This window comes from Astyanax mexicanus, chromosome 15, assembly GCF_023375975.1.
Source record: "Astyanax mexicanus isolate ESR-SI-001 chromosome 15, AstMex3_surface, whole genome shotgun sequence".
Classification (NCBI taxonomy): domain Eukaryota; kingdom Metazoa; phylum Chordata; class Actinopteri; order Characiformes; family Acestrorhamphidae; genus Astyanax; species Astyanax mexicanus.
The window spans coordinates 8,881,271-8,906,417 of record NC_064422.1 but is presented as its reverse complement, the minus strand read 5'-3'; the positions used below and the strand labels follow the sequence as shown (position 1 = coordinate 8,906,417).

At 38.9% G+C, this 25,147-nt stretch overlaps 1 protein-coding gene across 5 annotated transcripts in view; it reads right to left on the bottom strand.

The window, feature by feature from the left end:
* Positions 1-25,108, bottom strand: part of frmpd2 (FERM and PDZ domain containing 2) — a 28,906-nt gene extending 3,798 nt beyond the window's left edge. For 2 of the 5 annotated variants that reach the window (XM_049464624.1, XM_049464627.1), the window contains exons 1-23: positions 25,006-25,108; positions 23,729-24,139; positions 19,045-19,170; positions 17,623-17,786; positions 14,805-14,870; positions 14,542-14,721; positions 12,942-13,011; positions 12,753-12,831; positions 11,425-11,569; positions 9,685-9,756; positions 9,317-9,491; positions 8,243-8,378; positions 7,941-8,079; positions 7,458-7,610; positions 6,902-7,087; positions 5,740-5,899; positions 5,462-5,648; positions 4,004-4,089; positions 3,644-3,721; positions 3,181-3,288; positions 2,511-2,627; positions 1,612-1,781; positions 500-598 (exon numbers count right to left, since the gene is read on the bottom strand). In XM_049464624.1, coding sequence (XP_049320581.1) covers positions 500-598; positions 1,612-1,781; positions 2,511-2,627; positions 3,181-3,288; positions 3,644-3,721; positions 4,004-4,089; positions 5,462-5,648; positions 5,740-5,899; positions 6,902-7,087; positions 7,458-7,610; positions 7,941-8,079; positions 8,243-8,378; positions 9,317-9,491; positions 9,685-9,756; positions 11,425-11,569; positions 12,753-12,831; positions 12,942-13,011; positions 14,542-14,721; positions 14,805-14,870; positions 17,623-17,786; positions 19,045-19,165 — 2,691 coding nt within the window. In that variant the 5' untranslated portion in view covers positions 19,166-19,170; positions 23,729-24,139; positions 25,006-25,108. Of the gene's footprint in view, positions 1-499; positions 599-1,611; positions 1,782-2,510; positions 2,628-3,180; positions 3,289-3,643; positions 3,722-4,003; positions 4,090-5,461; positions 5,649-5,739; positions 5,900-6,901; positions 7,088-7,457; positions 7,611-7,940; positions 8,080-8,242; positions 8,379-9,316; positions 9,492-9,684; positions 9,757-11,424; positions 11,570-12,752; positions 12,832-12,941; positions 13,012-14,541; positions 14,722-14,804; positions 17,213-17,622; positions 17,787-19,044; positions 19,171-23,728; positions 24,315-25,005 lie in introns of those variants that run through there. The other 3 variants (XM_049464626.1, XM_049464625.1, XM_049464628.1) reach the window with 3 other exon arrangements.
* Positions 25,109-25,147: the final 39 nt, after the last annotated feature.

The following is a 25,147-nucleotide window of genomic DNA, read 5'->3' as shown; positions in this document are numbered from 1 at the left end:
AAGCTTAAGTTGAAACTTCAGCTTCTACAGAAGTATTTTAAACCCTAGTATTTATTTATTAGTATACTTCTACCTGAGTAATACATGGGAATACTTTTAAGAACTGAGAGGTTCGTGTTTATCTTGCTTTAGAGAGTCCTATTCTATTGTGCTTTAATTCACTGACTACTTCATTAGAAACACTCATATAGAATTTGATCATCTGCAGACGGGTAGTTTTAACCTCAGGTTTAAAAGGTTAGCTTTGTGACCTCAGCAGCGAGTTCAGACATTCTCCTGACCTGTGGAGCTGATTAACCTCAGGTCAGAAAGATTACGCTGACCAGTTGGCAGAGTGGGATCCCCTGCAGCCCTGTCATGGGAAGTTTCTCGCTGCCAAGTAAAGTCAGCAGTTATCCTGTTCTTTGTAAGGACAGGGCAATGTGTCAAAAATCACGTCAGTGGCCATTTTATCAGAAACCCAGAAACGTTTTGTGAAGGGACACCACAGCACACTTACCGCTATGCTGATTCCCAGACCGCCGGAAACCTTTCTCAGCTGCACACTGAACTCCTCTGCTCTCAGACTCGTCAGAGATGCTGATCTGGAGTAATCATCCTAACACACACAGATAAACACACACACACACACACAACATGATTAACCCTTAGAAGAGCATTTAAGCTAAAAAGTAGATGAATCAATTGCAAGGAGGCTGCTAGGTGGTTGCCATGGCTTGCAAGGTGGTTGCTATTTTGTTATTTACCGGTTTCTATGGTCTTGCTAGATGCTGCACTTACTAAGTTACTGTATGCTGTTCCATGTTTGCTTTAAGATTAGAGTTCCAACATTGCTAAGCTGTGGTATCTCTTATGGTTGCTATATAGTTGTTAGGTGGTTAATGAGTTGTTTAGGGTGGTTGCAATGTTGCTGCTAAACAATTGTTATGGTGCACAACGTGGCTGTTTGGTGGCACAACATGCAGGTGGCGGCTATGATGTCCCAAGTGGTATCCCCTATGGTTGCAATAGAGTTGTTAGATGGTAGAAATGCTGTTGCTAAGCAACTGCTGTGGTATGTTAAAGAGCCACTAAACCCCCTGATTTAAGCTGACTCCACCCTTAGCTCAAATAAAAAAAATGCTAAATAAATGGGAGGGGCACTGGGTATAGGTTTAGTGGAGGGGCAGGAGGGAGAGCTGATGCAGATGGTTGGACATCAGTATGGGGACAGTATGATTGATTGACTGATTGACAAAAAAAACCCCCCAAAAAAAAAAAAACGAAAATATCAGCCTGACTGCAGAATCCTTTGAGCATGGCACTCAACCCAAAATTGACAACCAACTGCTAGGTTTGCTTAGTGGATGCTGTGCTATAGTTTTTCAGATGTTAGTAGGTGGTTGCTGTGATATCCCACATGGTTGTAAGGGTGCACAAACATTGTCCACCAACATCTTCTATTCATTCATATGGGAATAAAAACTAGTTTTTACTGATTCTGAATGTAATGTGGGAATTACACTAGATCACCAGTAATGAAAGGGTTAACTGTGCTGCATCCCGAACACATAGATGTTCTGCAGACATTCCCATGGTGTGTGTATGTGTGTGTGTGTGTGTTTGGGGTACCTGAGCATTGAGGATGCGCACGTCAGGCACATGCAGTCTGCTCCCAATCTTCGGTGTCATCATGATCGTCACCAGCTCGTCCAGCCCATCATCTGCCCGGCTGTCCGCCCGCAGTGTGGTCTGAGACTCGTAGCTCCTCTCTGTTAGGCCACTCGTGGGCTTCCTCACTGCTGTATACATAATTATTTCAAAGTAATTGAAAAGCGCAGCGACTCGGTTCTGATACATCAGCTCACAGACACAGCCTTGTTCTGATCAACATCACCCTCTGAGTGATGAGGGGAGAGAGCGCCATCTACCCACCCAGAGAGAGCAAGACCAATTCTGCTCTCTGAGGCTATGTTATTTTATATAGTATTCTGTTTATTATTGATGTAAAAGTTGAGTTGTGTAAAAATAAAAGTAATTGTGTTTAACAATTGGGAGTGTATGAGAGCTGAGCATGAGCGGCGCATCTGTTTTGCCAAGACAATAATAGACGTCTCATTGTTGGCGCACCTGTGTTTTCCATTGCCAAGATAGCGGTACGCCAGAAATGTATCCGAACACACCTCCACGTCCATCAGTGTAGATATATTCACAAGCACTGTTGCTATTTAAACGAGGCAGGTGCACAAGCAGGAAAATAGACTGTTGATGGGGTGTAAGATGGCAATGAGCATCACAATGGGGATAGGGCCAATGATCTCATAATTTGTACTTTTTTTATATCTGGATTTAATATTTAAAAAATTCGACACACTTTCTCACTCTTTCCTTTATCAATGTCTTACTGTTTTTAAATTTAGACTTTTTCTACTATGATAAAGTTTGAATATTTGGACTTGACTACATTTAGATAAATGTAAACCATTTATAAGACTATCACTTTAACAGTTACTGCTTTACGCTGTTCGTACCTTTGGACTGGGAGATGATGAGCTCCACCTGGGTGGGGCTGTTCTGCATGATTTCTGCCGCTTCGCTGAAGGTCACGCCCTCCAGACTGGTCTGATTCAGAGAGATCAAGCGGCCACCTGCAAGACCACAGGATGGTGCTGTTAAGCCCCATTCATTCAGCCTACAGCTGTTTAGCCCCACCCATTCAGCCTACAGCAGTTTAGTTCCACCCATTCATCCTACAGCAGTTAAGCCCCACCCATTCAGCCTACAGCAGTTAAGCCCACTCATTCAGCCTACAGCAGTTTAGTTCCACCCATTCATCCTACAGTAGTTTAACCCCACCCATTCAGCCTACAGCAATTTAGCTCCACCCATTCATCCTACAGCAGATTAGCCCCACCCATTCAGCCTACAGCAACTTAGCCCCACCCATTCATCCTACAGCAGTTTAGCCCCACCCATTCAGCCTACAGCAACTTAGCCCCACCCATTCAGCCTACAGCAGTTTAGCTCCACTCATTCAGCCTACAGCAGTTTAGACTCCCACCCATTCAGCCTACAGCAGTTTAGTTCCACCCATTCATCCTACAGTAGTTTAACCCCACCCATTCAGCCTACAGCAGTTTAGACTCCCACTCATTCAACCTACAGCAGTTTCACCCATTCAATAAAGTGGTCTGAGCAGACCTGGTCTGATGCGTCCGTCTCTGTCCGCTGGTCCTCCTGGCACAACAGAGGCAATAAAGATTCCTAGGTCCAGATGGCCGGTACTGTCTTCTCCAATAATTACGATACCTCACATCAAAACACAAACAGGCAGAGTCACCAGTGGAGCTGATGCATCCCATAAAGTCAGCTTATACCGCTTATGCTACGTTTTAACTTGCATCTATCTGTGAAAATTTTTTCATGGTGTTTGGATTTGCAAAATACTGCATAGTGTGTTGCTATTAATTGGCATTTAAACTTTAAACATTAAACTTTGGACAATGCAAACAAATGATAACCTGGGACATAAAATGCATAAAATGGTTAAATATGCCATAAAACTCTAGTAAATAATTTAATTTATGCTTAACTGAAATACAGTCTGCTTTAAGGTAAATGGAACGCAGCTTTAAAGAACAGCATGGAGTTTCAGCTTCCTTACCAAGGCCTAGTTTAGGATCCTTCTTCAAACTCACACAGATGATTTCCCTCTCAGGTGGCCTGACACTGGTTGGAGTGTCTGCAAGTGAAATATAAAATACAATAAACAGTTCAGTCAGAATATTGGAATATTAGAATAGTCAGGATTGTCCATCCTGGACTACACAGTTGCTACACAGTTGCTAAGGTATGTGGAGGTTGATAAGATGTTGCTAGGCTGTTGGTGCGATGTTGCAGATGGTTGCTTGGGGGTTATTGCTAAATGGTTACTATGGTATTTATGGTAGCGTCTAGTTTCTACATTTTCACTAATAAGCAAAATAAAAAATATGATGAAATAAAACTGGTAATCTGTGCTCACCTCTTAAGGCAGATGACACGGAAGGAACATCAGAACTTCGTTTCTGAGGTCCAGCAGCAAACCTCTGCAAAACTGGGCTTGTGGCACTAGGAGTAAAATGAAATATATGAAATTAAAGTATTCATTTTTTTCTTTTTAATATAGCAATAGATTTAGTCTTATAAAATAAACATACAATTGATGAAAGTCATCAGGAACAATAAATAATTAGAAAAGTAATAATAATTAATAGTATGGGCATTATTTCTTGAACTACACATACAGTACATACGATGCCTCGCCATAGAATTCTAGGGGTTCCTAAAGCTGCCTTGTGTTAATACATCCCCTAATGTGCTTATATAATGGTGTGGCTAATATATGTTTTTGTACGGGCTAATGAGCTTCAAAATGGCTTTATTCACCCAAATAAAGAGATAAGTATGCAGATTAATTCAGGGCTTATCGGGACAATTAAGTATTTCCAGCTATTTGATATCAGCATGAATTGTGCATTTTAAGTGGTGTTCTGAGCTGATTGGTAGGCTTGGATGAAAAGCGGCGAGAAATAACTGATCAAAACCGGCTGCATGCGAAAGCTGGACTGCTGCGTGACGAGGACAGCACAAGCTCAAATGAGAATTTGCCTGGAGACGCAAGTGACACTAAGAGTATGCCAGCACACTCTAAAAATCAAAATAGATGTTGTAATATTAAAAAGGAAAAGAAGATTAATTACTTGGGCTGCCAGTTTTAAAAGCTTTTTCCACTCATGGTCTGTTACAGGGCTGCTGTGATTATCATCAGTTATCTACATTTCTAACCTGCTGCTTATGAATGCTCTAGTGTTACAGCTAGATAATACAGTGTGCAGAGTTTGTTGTGATGGCGTAAGTAATTCATCTACTTTTCCCTTTTAATATTCCGACTTTACTATCGTGACTTTTTCTGGTAGGCTACTGTATTTTTTATACCAGCCATGTTGCAGCACTTATAGTCAGGTGTGGCCTGTATATGTACAATTTTTTAGTTAGTTGGTGCGGCTTAAAACATTGGACTGTTAATATGCCTGTTATGAAGACCAAAACTAAACAAAAACCCCACACCATGACATCACACATCCAGAAGGCCTAATGTCATAGTGTGTGGTTCACTTTAATATGAAGACCAAAGGTGATCTGGTATCATATTAAAGTGAACCACACACCATGACATCAGGCCTTCTGAATGTGTGATGTCATGGTGTTGGGTTTTTGTTTAGTTTTGTACAATTCCAGATCACCTTTGGTCTCTATTACAGGCATATTTCCAGCTTATTGTTATGTTAATAAGGTCCTTGGTGCAACTATTTTTTGGTGATTAGTAGAGGGTATTTGCATTGTAGTTATTGCAACCAATGACTGGTTCCATTTACCACCATTAAAACTCTGTATTAAAACACAATTTAAACGCTGAATTATGGAGAGAATGAGCTCTTACCCAGACTGCTCCAGTAAGTCTCTCTGCTGTTTGATCCGGGTTTCTATGCGGTTGGCAATGTCATCACACAGCTTGCTCATGGGGTTCTGGCGGGCAGCATTGAGCCCACTGTTGTTCAGCATGCCATTTAAGCAGGAGATGTTGTTCTGGGCCTGGCAGACAGACGCATACTGCACAATACTCTGCTCTGAAACGACAGAAGAAAAACCTGTAAGCCTCAGATGCTCCGAAAAAAAGTGTTGTATAACTAAGTGAGGGAAGTAAAAGAATGGACTTGCCTGAGGCAAGGCTGTGGCTGAGCTGGCGAGAGCTCATCTCCTTGTGGAACTTGTGCTGAGCCGTGCACAGGCTGCAGAGATAGCGGGCGATTTTGGACTTCTCCATTACGAAGGTGTGCTTCTTCTTACTGATGCTGCTTTCAATCACAAACTTACGTCTCTGTGAAGCAAACATGTTTTTTTATTCTATAAACTATATTGTCCTTTAGAGCATTTATTTGCAAAAAAAAGAGAAATGGCTGAAATAACAAAAAAAGATGCAGAGCTTTCAGACCTCAAATAATGCAAAGAAAAAACAAATTCATATTCAAGCTCACAAATCAATATTTGGTGGAATAACCCTGTTTTTTTAGGCCCTGAAAAGGCCCTGGGGACATTATTTTGCACCGTAAATCGCTCTAATGGGTTATATGACATCGCAGAGGGACAAGCACACAATTGGGACATTTGGACATATTCCTTTTTAGGTGTAGTCACTTGTGTTGCTAGCTATTTAGACATTAATGACTATGTGTGGAGTTCTTTTCAGATGACAGTAAACCTATACTACTATACAAGCTGTACATTAATAATTTAAGATACATATATTCAAATTTATTTTCTTCATTGTTGTCCCACAAAATAAATATTTGCTTAAATATGTGAGTTGTGAGTTATATTCACTTTTCTTGGATAATGTGGACCCTATTTATACCCCGCACAAAGCTAGATGGTCTAGAAATGAGGTGTATTTATATACAGATTTCTGGTGTACTGCTATCCTGGCACTTGAAAACATAAAAATAAAATAACCCTGACAACAGTCAACAGTCAGACATTCATAGCTATCTTGGCAGCGCAGGTGCGCTGCGTGCACTCAAGTGACCTGCTGATTGTTTGATTTTAAGTTACGCCCAAAACACACCCATGATTAACTAGGCGAATTGGTACATGCCTTTTGTGAGTTTCAAACAATGCAAGTGCATGTACTTTTACCGTCGTTACGATAGCAAAGACACTAAATAAAGTTGCACGGTGCAGGGCTTGCCAGCTCACCTATTAATCACTAAATTAGGGCCTGTATGTAGCTCCAGTGCTAAGTTCCTTTAGTGGTTAACTAAATTTGACAGTGCTATTTGGTGGAATATAGACTGTTGTATATGCTGTATTCTTGAGGACTTACGGCTGCTGAGATGTTGATAGTCTCTCTCCAGTGGAATCTCAGGCTGGCAAACCGGGAGTTGTTTTTTACTTCGTAAACGATGACGCCTTTGGCACAGATCCCCAGGACCTGCTCTGCAATGAGGGGCTTCTTCTCGCAGGCCACGTGGTGAAATAGCACCCCATACTCTGGAAGCTGTTGAATGGCCTGTAGAGAAGGTAGGTGATGTGAGCTCAGGATGCCAAACTCCTTTCATTGATTTCATTTTGCCTGTAAAAAGTATTTTTGGGGCGCCAAGTGGTCAAGTGGTCAAAAGCACTGCCACTATGATCCTGGTCATGCAGCTTGCCATCAGCTGCCAGAGCCCTGAGAGAGCACAATTGGCCTTGCAAGACAGTGGGTAGATGGTGCTCTTTCCCCTTAACACTCTTAGGGTGATGAGGGCAAATCAAAGACTTTAATTCTTGTTGGATGCGCTGTGTTTTTTTTCAAGACAGTGTTTGAATTGGTTAGCACTAATTACTGCTTTTATTTCTCAAAGCATTTAAAGAAAACAATAAAGTACAGCGCAGGTCACCTTGAGGAACTCCAGTTCTGACTCTTCGGCGATCATGCTGGCATTATTGGCATGCAGCCGCAAGAGATCTTCTTTCAGGCAAGGCAAGGCCATCTTCTCCAGTACGCTCCTGGAGACGTAGTGCTCAGGACGATAGTAGTTCTTCCCGTACACCTTAAACAAAGAGACGTCAGTGTAGAGTACTTGTTTTTTAAAAGGCATGAAAATATGTATATTGTATAAGTACTGTATTGTATTGTATAAGTTAATTCAGACTATCACTGCAAACAACAAATGTGATACGAACTTAAAGGTCCTTTTACAGGAATTACACCCAGGTGGACCATCTGGTAAAGTGTCCTCCAGGGTTCTTTATGTTCATTAATCTTGAACTATTACGTAATTAAGGTTACAACACCTGGCACCTGAGCCACAAATCATATTCCGCATGACCCTAAAGGGCGAGGAACTCTGGACCACGACCCATCATTAGCATGGCACTACCTCAGGCATGCTGTCCCCAAACTCAGCCTGAAGGGCCAGGGCAGCGAGCATCAGCCCGGTCTCCTCATCACAGGGCAGCCGGTCCTCCAGGATGTCCCTCCTCAGCTGCAGGTAGTACTGATGCCGGGTCAACTTGTGTCTGTCAGAGGAAAAAAAGGAAAGAACTGTAGCAGTTTAGCCCAACGCTTTCAGCCTACAGCAGTTTAGCCTCACCCATTCAGTCTACAGCAGTTTAGCCTCACCCATTCAGTCTACAGCATTTCAACAAACGTGTAAATAAATTGGAATGGGAGGAGTCTTACAGAAGGAGAGTGATGTCACTGACGAAAAACTTGATTCGGAAATGAAGGATAAAGGAGGAGGTGAGTTCTTTTTTCCAGCTGTCCGGAGCAACTTTGGAGATTTTGGTTTCATTGTCGAGAAAGAAGAACTCGTTATCTGCAGAAACAAGAAATGAAGTGAGTCTCCTTCAACATTTAGTCAGTCTGCAGAAACACATAGATATTACAAATAAGTCTGTCAATGTTATATGAAGCTAATATATATTTCCTCTATTAAATATAAATAATAAAAAATACAAGGGTCCCTCTTTTAGCGATTCATAGGTGAGCCGTCCATCGCGCACGATGCAGCTTGATTTATGCCATGTTAGTGTGTCTTTGCTATCACAACGATAGGAAAAGTACAGCCTGCCGCGAAACTCGCAAAAGGTATGTACTAATTCTCTTAAATAATCATGGCTGTTTTTGGCTTAATGTGAAATAAACCAATTTATTTGCACTGCTTTGCATTGGATTGCTATTTTAACAGTGCAGTGATTCTGTGCTTCTCAGGAGATAAAACTGCTGATTCAGACTGTGAAGGTGAGTGAGCAAGTCAATTACAGGAACAGCCATTTTATTTTATTTAGTATTTTGTATGAACATCTGACGGCTGACTGTTACCAGGGTATAAATCAGTGATCAGTAATTCACCTGAACACACCTCACTTCCAGACCAGCATGCCCATTGCCGTAGATATAATCCTAAAATCTGTTGCTATTTAACCGACGCAGGTGAAAGGCATGAACGGGTGTAAGATAGCAATGAACATCATGATGCACTTTGTACATTGTGTAAGATAGGGCCCAAGGAGGCCTATATTTTTTGTTGAGAATTTTAAAATGAAAATTGCATCAGTAAGCCTGTACTGCTGCACTCCCAAAACAAGAACGATCTTTTTAAGGGTTGTGAGAAAAAATAGCAACATTACAAGATGGTAAATGCTATTCCATCCCAATGTTTTTTGGAAAGAGTTGCAGGGCAGGGACAAAACATGAAATATCATGTATGTTAAAGGACATCTTTGTATGCAGCACTGATGCTGGATCTGTTACCATCACTGTAGGCCAGGCCGAAGTAGAAGTGCTCCACCAGGTTAGAGTGGGCAATGATCATGTCAAACACATCTCCTCCTCTGGATTTCACATCACACTTCACCAGGATCACCTGTCCGTTCGGCATTACCACTCTCAGGTCTCTTTGAGTGGAGCATGACTTCCCTTTCTTTGACTTTGGGAAGAGAGTGAGAGAGAGGGAGAAATAAAGACACAGGCGGAGCGATCAATGAAGAGAACCGAATAATTACAAAACAAGATTGCAGAGATCCAGATGGCTTCGGGCTGCATGGTGTTGGCACACAGAAGCTCAGTCCAGGCTGCTTTATGGCGCCACACCAGCTGACCCTTAATGATATTAGACTCACCACAATGGAATTGGGCAGCTCCAGGATAACCAGAGGCTCATCCAACATTCTTACAAACTCTGGGCCCAAGTCCTGCCAAGAGAGACAGCCAAGGTCAGATTTTAAATCCCCTTTAATATAGAGGCATTCCATTAAGACCCGTTCCCATTTCCTATTGGTCCCCCTTCCCTCATTTTTGAGTGTTAACCTTGAACAAGCCTTCAAGTTTTCATCTCGAAAACTCCTAGTGATTTCCATTTTTTTTTTCAGAAGAAAAGTGTCACAATACATTGAAATTACATTAATTAAGACGCAATACAAAGTATAACATATTTATTAACATAGAAAATACTAATTTTTTTGGTTTTCTTCAGTCACAACCCTCTGTTTGGAGTGTGCCACTAAAGAAACAACTTCAAAATGATCTGTTAACTGATTTTACTATTTATAGGTATATTTTTTAGCAAAATGAACATAATTTTTATTCTATAAACCGCTGACCAAATTTTTCCCAAATAAAAATATTGTCATTTATAAAAAAAAATGTTTGAAATGCTCAAAATAATGAAAAAACAGTTCAAACTTCAAATAATGCAAAGAAAACAAATTCATATTCATATTCAACAACAATACTACTGTTTTAAGTTAAGGAATATATATTTGGTGAAATAATCCTGATTTATAATCACAGCTTTAATGAGTCTTGGTATGCTCTCCACCAGTCTTTCACACTGCTTTAACATGACCTTATGTTACTCCTGGCACAAAAATTACATTCCAAATGTAATTACATTACCAATTACATTCCAGAAATTTTTAGTGAGGTTCAAGTTTAAGATTAACCGGCAACTTATTAGAAGGTCAGTAAGCAATCAAATGATGACATCAAGAGACCTATAAAAAGAATGGCAAATGGTAGCTGGGGTGAAGAAAATTTAAAAAGAGGCAGGGCTCGAGTCATGCAAAGCTAGAAAAAAGCCGTATATCAATAAGAAGCAAATAAGAGTGAGGCTAGAGTAAGATCATCTTCTCTGATTAGTCCAATTTTCAGGTCTGCTGGTTGGCTAATGGTTATATCAAGCCATGGTGTCTTGCATTCACTGTAAAATTTGGTGGAGGATTGCTGATGATCTGGGGATGCTTCAGCAAGACTGGAATCGTGCAGATTCGTCTTTATGAAAGACGCATGAATCAAGTCACATACGATTATCCTGGCAGAAAACGTGCTTCCTTCTGCTCTGTCAATGTTCCCCAACTCTGGGGACTGTTTTTTTTTTTTTTCAGCAGGACAATGCTCCATTACACACAGGAATATGGATGGTCACAAGCCATCAAACAAAACTGAACTGCTTAAAATGCTGTGCCAGGTTTTGTATAAGGTCACCTAAAAGCAGCGTGAAAGACTGGTGGAGAGCATGCCAAGACGCATGAAAACTGTGTTTAAAATTAGGGTTATGCCACCAAATATTGGTTTCTGAATTCTTCCTGAGTTTAAACATTTTTATAATATTTTCTAAATGAATATGAACGTGTTCTCTTTGCATTATTCGAGGTCTGAAAGCTTTGTGTCTTTTTCATTATTTTGACTATTTCTCATTTTCTGCTCAATTTTGTCAATAAATGCTCTAAATTACAATATTCTTCAGAGTAACTGTACATGGTTGTGTCACTGCCTTTACTAAAGATACCTTGTGTAACCAATTAAATATATGTAAGTAATGCACTGCTTAAATTATTCTTTCAGACACAAAGTGGGCTTACCTTCAGCTTCTTCTCACTGAGGCTGAACGAGGAATCAAAGGACTGGTCAGGTTTGGAGTTAATCTGCTGGCGTCGGCTGAGGTTTGGACTGCGGATCTGCCACGTGCTGCTGCTGATGCTGCTGGGATTGGAGCCCTGATTGCTTCTAGGAAATAAAGAGAGCAAGTCAGTCTGCTGAGGTCATCACTCCCACAGCAAGGGTTCAATATCCCAACCCTCTGAACTTCTGCAGAATGAGTTCGAACCACTTTAGCCTTTCCATTACATTGATAAAGGTTAATCTTTGAATTTTACGAGTGGCATAATTCAGTTATCCAAAAGCAGTGTGTAAGACTGGTGGAGGAGAACATGATGCCAAGATGCATGAAAACTTTGACAAAAAAAACAGGGTTATTCCACCAAATATTGATTTCTGAACGCTTAAAACTGTATGAATATGAACTGTAACTGAATGTAACTGCAAATAAATGCTCTAAATGCCAATATTTTTATGTGGAATTTGGTAGAACTGTTGTTCAAAGTTTATAGAATAAAATAACAATGTTCATTTTACTCAAACAGAAACCTATAAATAGCAAAATCAGAGAAACTGATTGAGAAACTGAAGTGGTGTCTTTTTTTTCCAGAGCTGTATGTTGTAAATGATAACAACAAAAAGAAAGTAAACCAAATTGTATCATATACTATCATATATGCCTTAAAAATGATAAAAAAAAAACATATAGTATATGCTACTTATAATTATAATATGTTAAAAGCAGAAAATGTTCATGCATGCCACTTGTAACAGGGGTGAGTAGATATAAGGTCTTCCTTACTGTCATTGCATAGTTTGCACATTACTAATGCTATAGTTTAAAGCTTGTAATGGCATAGAAACCACCTACACATCACTTGGCCACACCACAGCATCCATTTGGAACAGCGTAGCAACAACCAAGCAACACCCTCACAAACAACTAGGAAATCACAGACATACTCAGTAAGCACTTGTACTGGTAATAATATAGCAACCACCTAGCAACACCGTAGCAACTCATATCAAGGACTTAGCAACACCAGTACAGCAGTTTGAAATAACATAGCAACCACCTAGCAACCCTTAGAAGCCAACATATGGGTTTCCATAGGAGCAATATTCATAGCGACCATTCATCAAACACTTGGGACATCATTGCCGCCACCTTGTAACATCACAGCAATTCTATAGCAACCATCATTGATTCCATAATTCATGGCATTAAGATATTAGAACTATTTTATTAGGATAAACAGAAATGACACATATATGATAAAATAAAATAATTACTGGGTGGAACTCCACTTACCTATTAGTCTCAGCTGGGAAAGCGAGTAAGGGTAAGCCGTTCCCTTTTGGAGCCCAAGCAGAATTCTGACTGGAGCTTCCTAAAGCAAACATGGAATATCAAGTTTCTTTTTTTTTTATCTTATACTGAATCACAATAATCAAAACCGCCAAAAAAACACTGAGGTGCAATTAAAGTAAGGAGTCCTACCTCTGAGTCTGTCTCTAACCAGCTGACTTCGGTCTGTTAAATGAATTGTGTTACCCAAAGCATTCTCAGCCTGCAGAACATGGAGTTCATATGTTACAAATATTACACCCCAGGTTTATTTTCTGTACCAGTCAAATGTTTGAACCCGCCTCAAATTCTGTGGATTTTCATTATTATTTGAAATTCTTGCCTCTTAATATGTTTAAGAGCATCAGTTTTAAAGATGTGAAGAGGTAGAGTTACAGGTATACAGTGAATAGTGAATATTTGAGTAATGTTCTAATCCATATTATGGCAAAAACTACTCAACTAAGTGAATTTTAAGAAAGTCAGTCAGTCCAAAAATTTTCTTTTTAAAGCAGATCCTTACTGCTGAGCCTCTAGCTAAATTCTGGAGTTCTGAGGTAAAAAAAACTAATGACTGGAGTGAACTATAGCGATAATCCACATATCATATCAAACCACAGATCCTAGTAATTTAAGCAGCACAGTGTCATTCATCTCTTATCAAACATCAGCCATTAATTCAACTCGGAAAACAGCATTGCCAGTTAGAAATTAGCCATTATGGCTAATCTGCCATGTTGGGCTTCATAATAAAAGCCACAAAGGTCAGACAGTTTTAATTAAAATATGTATAGTAAAGCATCTCATTTTACAGCATTGTAATAAAATGTATTAGAGTGTATTTACTCTTTAACCCTTGTGTGGTGTTCATATTTTTGTTACTCGTTTACTTTGTTACTTGTATTTAATTCAGCAAAATTAAGCAATTTTACATTAAAATGCTTTACACATGCATGCTTCACCTAAATTGCAAGCAATATAAACAGCTTACATGGTTAATATTTGCCCTTTACCTTTCTTATGTTACATTTCTTTTAAAAAGTGCTACTCTTTTTTTTTTGTTTTTTTTTTTAATAAAATGTAAAAGAAAATGAATCAAACTCAAGATATGAGTAGAACATTTGTTTAGTTTTAAATTTACAAATGAAGCAATGTTTATTAGTCCTTGGTCAAACATACTGTATATCGAAAATGTGTTTTGATATATGTTTTTTACAAAAAATGAGCCAATACCAATGAGTTTGAGTTAGAAAAAATATTTTTTTTGTATCATTTGATGAAAAATGAAACCACACAAGGGTTAAGACTAAAATCTCCTGAAAATAAGAAAATAATCTCTAGTATGTTTGAGTGTCTTACAATAGTTCTGTAATGTTTAGGTGAATAAAGGAGTAACTATAAGTCTAGTGTTGTCAAATATGTACCATATTTACAGCATCTGTTACTGACTGATGTTTATTACAGGAAGCTTTTAAATTTATTACAATTATTCATTAATTCATTCATTCATTTATTCATTCTCTCCTCGGCTAAAATCCAGTTGAATTGTTCAGTTAAAAAAAAAATTTGAAAAGTGATGAGTGTGATTAATTTAGTTACATTAATCAAGAGCATGTAATTTTTTTAAAACTATACTATTCAAACCTGTTAAGAAGAACAAGGATAAGTACGAATTGGTGAGTATATTAGTTCTATAACTCCAGTGTTAATACAGGTAGAACATGGGGGGTTGTTACTTTAAATTGTGACTCACAGGGTCTTGCAGGACGTCCTGGACCAGCTGTCTGATGACTGTGTCTGGGGGAGGGAGGAGAGCGTTCTTGTGGTGCTGCTCGCTCTCCTCCAGCACAGCCAGGAGATCCAGCCGTCTGAGAGCCGCCTCTTCACACATCTTCAGCAGAAGACTGTTCAGGTGGTTGCTGAGCTGAACAGGCTGCAGGACAAGAGAGCATTACAGGAAGCTGTCTGAGTTCCTCACCTTTTCACACAGAGAATATTTCATATATATTGTTTCACCTGATTTTGAGGTAGCTGATAATCTGCAGTCCAGTAAAGTGTCATCCCCAGTGAGAAAACCACCATCTAGAACCAGCAAAGAACAAAAGCATCAGTTCTCTTTAGAAGTTTCATCTTGTCCATTCAACCTACAGCAGTTTAGCCCCAGCCACTCAGCCTACAGCAGTTTAGACTCCACCCATTCAGCCTACAGCAGTTTAGACTCCCACCTATTCAGCCTACAGCAGTTTAGACTCCCACTCATTCAGCCTACAGCAGTTTAGACTCCCACTCATTCAGCCTACAGCAGTTTAGACTCTCACCCATTCAGCCTACAGCAGTTTAGACTCCCACTCATTCAGACTACAGCAGTTTAGACTCCCACCCATTCAGCCTACAGCAGTTTAGACTCCCACTCATTCAGACTACAGCAGTTTAGAGTCCCACCCATTCAGTCTACAGCAGTTTATACTCCCACTCATTCAGCCTACAGCAGTTTATACTCCCACTCATTCAGCCTACAGCAGTTTAGAGTGCCACTCATTCAGCCTACAGCAGTTTAGAGTCCCACCCATTCAGCCTACAGCAGTTTAGACTCCCACTCATTCAGCCTACAGCAGTTTATACTCCCACTCATTCAGCCTACAGCAGTTTAGAGTGCCACTCATTCAGCCTACAGCAGTTTAGAGTCCCACCCATTCAGACTAAAGCAGTTTAGAATCCCACCCATTCAGACAACAGCAGTTTAGACTCCCACCCATTCAGACTACAGCAGTTTAGACTCCCACCCATTCAGACTACAGCAGTTTAGACTCCCACCCATTCAGACTACAGCAGTTTAGAGTGCCACTCATTCAGCCTACAGCACTTTAGCCCCACCCATTCAGCCTACAGCAGTTTAGCTCCACCCACTCAGCCTACAGCAGTTTAGACGAAGGAGCTGATAGTGGACATGAGGAGGGGGAGGAGACCTCATCAGCCACTGTTCATCCGGGAGCTTGAAGTGGAGAGGGTGAACAGTTTTAAATACCTGGGCATCCACATCAGTGAGGACTTCACTTGGACATTGAACACCACACAGCTGGTTAAAACTTCCTACTTCCTAAGGAGGCTGAGTAAGTTCGGGATGTCTCCCAAGATACTCTGCAACTTCTACAGCTGTGTCATTGAGAGCCTCTTGACCAACAGTATCACCGTGTGGTACGGCAACACTACTGTGACGGACCGTACACGCCTGCAGAGAGTGGTAAAAACTGCGGAGAAGATCATCAGAACTCCACTGCCCTCTCTGCAGAGCATCTACCACCAGAGAGTCCTCAGGAGAGCTGCCTCCATCCTCAAAGACTCTACCCACCCCCAGCAAGGACTGTTCACTCTTCTGCCTTCAGGCCGGAGGTACAGAAGTGTGAAATGCAAAACCACCAGGCTAAAGAACTCTTTCTTCCCCACTGCTACCAGACTCTTGAACCTACCTCAGAAATAACCATTCACATTACTCTCTACACGTTTACATGTCAAGGACATTTCTCAGAGGCACATGCTCACTTTAATTTTATAATTGCACTACTGAACCTTTTGCACTTTTTTCATATTCCACTGCTGTAGATAACATGTACTTACTTGTAAATAATAACCATACCCCATTACTGTTTTCATGTATATATTTCCATCATGGATGTAAATTTAACACCAATTTAATATTTATATTTTGTTAGTTTATTCTTTTTTTATTGTATTTTTTCTATTTTTATCTTTATGCGGCATACTTGGCGAGGGGCAAAGAAAGAATTTCATTGTACGAGGAAACTTGTTTCTTACTGTGCACATGACAATAAACTCTTTGAATCTCTTTGAATCTCTCTTTAGACTCCCACCTATTCAGTCTACAGCAGTTTAGCTCCATTCATCCATTCAGACCAACTTTTAAGGAGTGTTTTAGCATGGACTGCTTTTTAAATGATGCACATTTCAGGACAATTAATCAGAACAAAGCTTGTTTACATATATCTGAATTTTAACGTATGAAACAAGTTAAGAGAACAGTCCTTTAGAAGTGAATCATGAGGTTTTTATACTGGGTTTTGCCACGAAAGGGCGTGAAATGCTTCCTCCGCTCCCTCATATTAAGGCTTTCAGAGGCTACTTGTGAGTAGTGTACCTCTTGGAGAGAGATTGCTGACTGGTAAATATTCTTCTACAATGCATTCAAAGACATTCTGTCCAGTTAACTTTGAGTTGACATTGAGAGAGGTGCATTATTGGTCATTTTGTGTAATCACCTGCAATCTGTCAGCTAGTCACTTTCACCTTTGGTCTGGAACCATATCGTCTTTGGTGACGAACCCAGGTGCTCCAATTGCTGGTGAGATGATCTTGGGAGCCATTAAATACAACAGCTTCTCACCCCTGCTAATCTGTTGGTAAATGTGCTGCAGGATGCAGAAACCTTTATAAGAAACCTTTATGTTCCTTGACCAATTGTATCTCAGCATTACTTTCACACAGATGTACTGTAGTTTCATTTAATTCAAAACATGTCTTTCTGGGTGCATTATTTCTTTTTTCTTAACAATTAGTGTATGTTCATAAGCTTAACAAAAATAAACTGGGCTACATAGAGCCTTAGAGAACCTTAATGAGATGACAAAGAATTTATCTTCTCTCTCAAATGTATCTATATAAGCCTTTTCCAGTCAGCACTTAGTGGCTTTAGTGAGCTTTAACCTGTATTACCATGACCTTTGTAAGCTGATCTTTAACCTTCACCTCATGGTCAGTATGGTAATCTATCTCACCTTTCTAAGCACATTTCAGTGGACACATCTATAGCATGCCTCACCTTCTCCACGTCCTGCCTGCTGGAGGATGTTCGAGCCAGCACCATCTCTGGAGAAGTGAAGGAAGCCACGTCCTCAGAGCGGCTGCAGGTCTTGAAGGCGATGGAGCCACTGGCCGAGAGCAGCATGGAGCCGGGGCTGATTATACTGCACGGTTTTGCAGAACCTGCAGGGAGTAGAGGGGCATGAAGGTCATAAAAAAAAAACAGTGAGTGAATATAATCAGACTCATCGTAGAGGTGTGCAATATTGAAGAAAAAAACGATTTTGTAATTTAGACAATATGGATACTGGACGATATTTTGCACTATTCAAAAATGTGTAATCTGTGGGGGATGTAGCCTCAGAATCTGCCCACCGCCATTCCCCCAGTCCCATTTCCACACACAGGGTTGCCAGGTAAAGACAGTAGCATGTACATATAGTGCGGCAGCCATAGAAACAGAAGAGCTGGCTACCTTTCTGCTGAACAGGTAATCACTGAACTTCAGTAAGGTTTATTAACCATAGCTAAGTAATTTACCACCACCAGTTACAGAATAAGACTCGTTTATGGTTGCTACTGTGTGTCATATTTTGGATTCTGAAAAATTCAACATATATACTGAATAATCATTATAATAACCCATAATAACTCACTCCTGTATAGAATTTATATAAATAATACACCAAAAAAAGATTTTAGCTATCAAATCTTTTTCACTCTCTCTTTCCTGTCACAATGTTTTTTTAATTTAGTTTCTGTACCTTTAAAAATATGTTATCAATGCAAATAATATAAATATGTAAATAAGATCTATTTTGATTGGCTGTCCTGAATTGTATTACATTTAAATAGCAGTCTGGGCTGAAACACTCCTTATGACCTCAGGATGAGTGGGCATATAAAACGCTATATAAAATGGCTATATTAAATATTTCTTTTTGTTTACCACCATTGTAAAAATTCTCAGTTTCGTATCTATATGGTTTAACCCTTTCAGACCTGATTTATTATTCCAGTGATGGAAAAATGCTTTTTTGTGTGTGTAATGCACAAAAAGAAAATTAAATCCAATCATTTAAATATTGAATTTGCTTTTTTTAAAGTACACTGCATTGGAAGCCTATACATGTTTTATTTTATATTTGATATTTAAAATGTGTATTTCACAAACTTTTCATAAACATGCTCTAAATCACATTAAATTAGTAAAAATAAAGTATTTTTGCTTTGCCTCCTTGACTCTAGTCCCGATATGCCCTACTGTCTGAGTGGCTGTTTTATTCCATTGCAGTGGGCAGGGCTAAGCGACTGTTTCATTGGTTGGTTCATGGTCTATTTTGATGGACAACATGTCTCAGCTAGTGGCATTTGCAACCAAACATAAACAAAATTATTACTTACATTAGTTTATTAGTTTTTTTATCTGTAATCTGTGTACCTTTGTTGGAGATGCTCATCAGTGCTTCTGCTGCTCCCAGCAGGAGGGCCCAGACCTCATCCTCCTCCAGCGGAGCTCCCCGTGACTCCAGCACCTCCGCCAGGGTCACGAACGTACTCATGCTGCCTGTCAGGAACACACACACAAACACACACAAACACAGACCACCTGAGTGCTGCAGATGCTAAAGAGATAGGACTAAATAATTCACACAGTGAAATGTCACTGTAAAACAGCTCACACCACCTTATAGCTTATATATATCTTGTGTATTTGGTAGAAACAGTATAGTAAAAAAAATAGTACAAACATTTAAATACGTACAGTTATATTTAGAGTGGTGGAATAATAATAAAATCATATTAGTATTAGCAGATATTTCCTATATTTCCTTTTACATTTATCCCTAGATATACAGTGCTGTGAAATAGGGGTGTACCATGTCGTATCGTATGCAATCATATTACCAACATTTTTGAATATCGTGAATGATATTACACCCTGAAATATCATGCCATATCACCCACCCCTAATTATCACATCAGGGTTCTACTTTTTTTTGTTTAATTCACACTGTTCTCATTTTTCATTTTATATCTACTAGAGACAGATTATATCTGTCCAGTATCATTTATTTTACTTTAATCCTGGATATATGGAGATATTTGAAGTGCATTATTATTAGTATCATGACATTCTGGATCATTGGCTTCTGTTACAAATCTAATAAAATTATTGTTTTTTTTAATATCTCAGTTAGGGGTTAAATTTTTGCAGTAGTGTACTCTTAAAATATATTTTTGTCATATTGCCAAGAGTATCGTTATTGTGAAAATATCATGAAATATTGTGATACTATTTTAAGGCCATATCGCCCACCTCTACTTTGAAAAAGTATTTGCCTCATACAACACCGTTGGTGGCAAAAACTGAAATTCGTCCACATTGGAGGGTTTTCCAGCACGAACATGAACATACTTAGGATCATTCTCCTTCAGGATTTTCTGGTAAACAGCATTATTCATGGTTCCATCTATTACAGCAAGTTGTCCAGACCCTGAAGCAGCAAAGGAGCCCCAGACCATCACACTACCACCACCATGTTTTTATGTTTAGTACGATGTTCTTTTTCTGAAATGCCGTGTTAATTGCTTTTTAAAATATTTTATCATTGTCTGATATTAAACAAGTTGATCAGAAATAACACTGTCTACGTCTACCTGTTAATTAATATTCATGGCGTCAGACAGGAGCTAACAGCGCTAGAAACAGCATGGCAGTTCGTTCCTGTGTTATTTGTGTAAATATCATATTAGTGTTCTATGCTTTACCCAGAAATTCAGGGCTAAAGAACAAATGAAGCAATAGGTACAATTGAGATAGGTAGTTGTTCTGTTTACAGTAGACAGTTCTGTTTACACAAGTTAAAATTAAAACTGCCTGGGTGGCTCTGCAGCTGCTCAGCCAACAAAACCCTGGGGAGGATGTTTACTTTCTGGACCTGGACTACCCGCCCCTTGTGTTTATATAGGTTTACATAGGATCTCCGGTGGATTTAGTGTTTTACAGAGACTCTAAGACTCTAGGTCAGTGGCTGAACTGCACTTAGCAGGGCATTGCAAAGACTGTTATTAGTCTAAAAATGTCTTTAACTTAAAACGTTTCTAACTGTTGTCCATCTCACTGGTGTCGCAGTACTGTTAGCCAATCAGAGGCGATATGTTTGCATTTATGAATATTCATGAGCAAGAGCCGAAATCCTATTTTGGATTTGGATTTAATTCAATTGGATTTAATTAGTTACAGTGCATACTGTAGTAATGTGACACCAGTGTTCTCAAGTCTCACGCTTTGAACGTGTGACACATGCACCTCAGCGAGTTTACACGCTTACACGCCAGACATGGTATTTCTCACGCTTGCCAATCCATCGGCCGCATATTATAATGTACTCTCGTTGAGCCAATCAGAATATAGATCGCTCTGTTGTTAGGCAGACCTAGTCAAAGAGGGTGGAGTTTCAGCCAGAGTGTCAGGCGCGAAGAACTGTCCGATTCGAAAGTTCTGAAACACATGTCGGTGTACAACGGCAACCCCCCATCCCCCACCCCCCTGCGTTTAACAACTGAATCACCGTGTGCACACACCCCACCCCCCCCTCCCCTTGGTACAATTTAAGAAGAACTGCGCAACCACCCCCCCCCAACCAATTTCACTCCCACAAAACTTCAAAACTTGAGAGCCCTGTGTGACACTCAGTTTCATTCACCAACACTGTAAAGAAATCTGTGTCGATAATTTTCTCAACAAAGAAGCACACCAAGCCCCCACTCTGAATGTGTTTGTCTCAAACCTTAAAATTACGAATTAATCACTGTATCCAGCAATAATGAATAACAAGGACAGACACCAGAATATCTACATTTAAACTGACGGAAACAGTGAACACCCACACCACACAGTCCTGAAACAGTAATAGCTTCCTTTCTCTTTCCGCACCACGTCAGGGACTCTTACACATTCGCTCTGGGGCTTGCCTTCACCACCCTAATTGGCTTTGAGTCTTATTGCTCAGCCGGCGAGGCTGAGGGGCAGATTTGTTCTAATGTGGTTCTGCTGGGACCTTCAGTTTCTCCTGTCTTTCTTTTAGAGAGCGTAAAAAACACAGCATTGGCACAACATAGGTATTATTTATGACTGACAAAATAATCACAATTTAGTATTTTGCTAATGTTTGGGCTAAACATAATTTCTTTGGTGTGCATTTAAAAAAAAAGAGGCGCAAGAGTGACTCTACTATTACTAATGTATTTCCAGACATCCAACCCCGTAAAAACTTATTTCAGGGAGGTAGCACCAAGACGGACCAATCAGGATGTGCAATTAGGAAGTGCTCTCTGTATCACACACTCACTCTGTCTTGCTTTATGGTTAAAAAAAAATAGAGGAGGTTATCTCTGAATTGTAAATATCCAGAAGTTGTTATCAATACGCCTGAGAATCACGGTACACTCTAAAAAACAGAGGTATGATTTTTTGTACTCAAAAGTAAACTCTTAATAATTGTACCCTCAAAGGTACAATATTGGTCTTTACAGGGTCAGATTTGTTCCCTCTGAAGTACAAAGTAATTTCTAACAGCAATAAGTACAAATTTTTACCATTTAACCTGCCAAAGGGTACATTCAGTATTCTGCATCACTGCACTAATAAACAATATCTATTTTAATTGCACATTTTTTATTTGAAAGCCAGACAATTTGGATCATCAAGTTTTTGAGCCATATTTAGTTGATGATAATGTTTATAATCTTTATAATCTTTACTGTCACAAAAAACATCGGTACAAAAAAGGACTTTTACTGAAAGGTACTTTTTTGTACCTCAATATAAGGTACAGCCCCAGCGACAAGCTTTGTACCCTTTTAAGTACAAATCTGTACTTCCTTTTCTTAGTGTGTAGTTGCAGAGTTGCAGGAGAGGTGGGGTGTCTGAGTTTCATATAAGCTTTCATATTAAGCTTGTTAAGCTTGTTATTCATCACTATGCTACAGCTATACAGCTAGCTGCTGACTTCTTTGTACTAAGTCACTGATAGGTTTGTGCACTTATGCATTTGTGGCCATGTCTAAATAATAATAATAAAAAAAAAAACACATCAGTGGCACACGCTTAGGCCCTCACATTAGCATTAGTTCTGAGAAAACTTTAACTTAATAGTAATAGAAATATTGGCCCAAATAAAGCAGAATGAAAAGTTCATATAAAATAACAAAAAAATTTAATGATTTCTAGACGCACAGAAACATAATCTGTACACAGTGTCTCTGATGTTTCGCACAGCTGGAAATTAGTACAATAATAGAGACAGAGCACATTTAGGCCACGCCCATACTGTGGGGGAAAACAAGTTGTCATAATCGTTTTTTTTTTTTAAAAGAGCAATATCAACCTAAACAATCCTAATTTAATGTTTTTTTTTTTTTTATTCCAAAACTCAAAATGTTAAAAAAAAAGAAGATAAAAATGGCAGGCTCTGTCCATTAGGTAGACCTATTTGTAATAGAATCTAGATAGTTAGATAGCTATGTTATTTCATTCTTAATTCTTATACTAATATAATTTACACAGTTAACTGATGATCCATAGATAAAATATACATGTAATTCTAAATAGGCTATTAATGTTTCTTAACATAGTTTTTTTGCTGTTATTTTCACAATTCTTAAGCATTAACATTTAGTAATGTTTAATGATGTTAGTGTCAAATAATAATTAGTTGGGACATTACCTAACAATTTAAAGGTGTTTATTTCTGTTGTATTGTAAGTACTGTCATTTGTGACACTATTTTATTTTAAAGTGTTGTCATGTGACCTGACAGTCATCAAAGCTGTTCCTTGCTAGTTGTGCCATGTTTGAGTATGCTTTAGTCATTATTATTAATATTATTTATTATTATTATCATCATCTTGGTAATAAAACAGATAGAAGTGGATATTTCTTTATATTTTTATAATTTTATAGAAAATAAGATAAATCAGTGCATCTACTGTCATGTGTTTCATTTGCTCCCAACATAATTCTCAGCAAATCTCTTCCTTATTTCTGCTTTAGAGTGTCTCTCTACAGTCCCTGAAGATTTGGAAGCTCTGGCTGGACTCAGATAAAGAAAACTTATTACCTTTTTACATCCGAGTGAGCGTTTCTCCTCTGCGGGTACTCCTGGAAGTCTGAGGTTCAGCACTAATCCTCTCAAACATCCTACTCAGTTATTCTCACCTACATTCTAACAGCTGTGTCACTAACACAGGGCCTGTTTCCCCAGTTTTTCTCCTCCAGTACACCCAGCAGGCCTCGATATGGTTCCCTCATTGCCTGATTCTTCAGTCTTATTGAAAAAGACACATCTCCTCCATTCTTCGTTTTCACTTCAGAGGACTTATTCTTAGACGCTGGCTATAAGCCCTCAATTGGATTATCAGGAACGATGTGCCAAGTGTGCAGCCAATCGGCGAGGGTTCTGTACCTGCTAATCTGGTCAACTGGGAAAGGGAAGTGACACCTCCCATGGATCCCACCACTGTACCTTAACCTCAGGGTGAAGAGAGAGAAGAGAAATTAGGCTTAAGTGAAAGTATGAGTACTGTGTCACAGTCTAGCTAAGTTAACAAAGCTATACTATATTTAATGTATGAGTAGTGTATCAGAGTCTCAATTAAACTCAATTAAAATAAGCAAAAAATGTTTAATTGTAGAAGTATGGGCACTGTATAACCATCTAACTCAATTAAAAAAGCAGAAACTGTACTTTACTAAAAGTATGGACACCCTGTCACATATAAAAGTATGGGTATAATAGCAGAAAAACTACTATAGATAAATATGCATATATAATATATAATGAAAATATGAGTACTGTATCACAGTTTAACTGTATATTAGATTGTAATATAGTCAGAGGTGTCAAGTAATAAAGTAGAAATGTTGATTATCTCTACTTCACTGAGGAAATTATTTTTCAGACGACTTTTTACTTCTACTTTTAACATTTTCACCCAATTATCCAAACTTTCTACTCCTTACATTTTAAAAATAGCCTTGTTACTGCTTCATTTCAGCTTTTTGTTTTAAATTACGGCTTCTCATCGTTCAATAAAAACCCCATCCAGATAAATATCTCTATCCAGATAGAGTGAATCAGATTGTGGTTGGATGAGAAGCATAAACATACACTATTCTGTAGTTTTGAATCCAGTATTTTTACACTTTTTTTCCAAGTAAAAAGCTTGAGTTGATACTTCAACTTCTACAGAAGTATTTTAAACCCTAGTATCTATACTTCTATCTACAGAGTAATGAATGTAAATACTAATAACAGTAACAGTAACAATAACAGAAAATACTGTATACAAATATAAATATATAAAATGAGAGTTTAGAACATGCATCCATACACACATTTCCGTCTCTCAGCTTCCAGTTTAGCTTCATGAATCCTGAGAATAAACTATAATAATAAACGTATTTAGTTTAATAAAATATCAAACTCTTATTATAATTTTTCTCTGTTACACAAAGAGCACAGAAACTGTCTACGTAG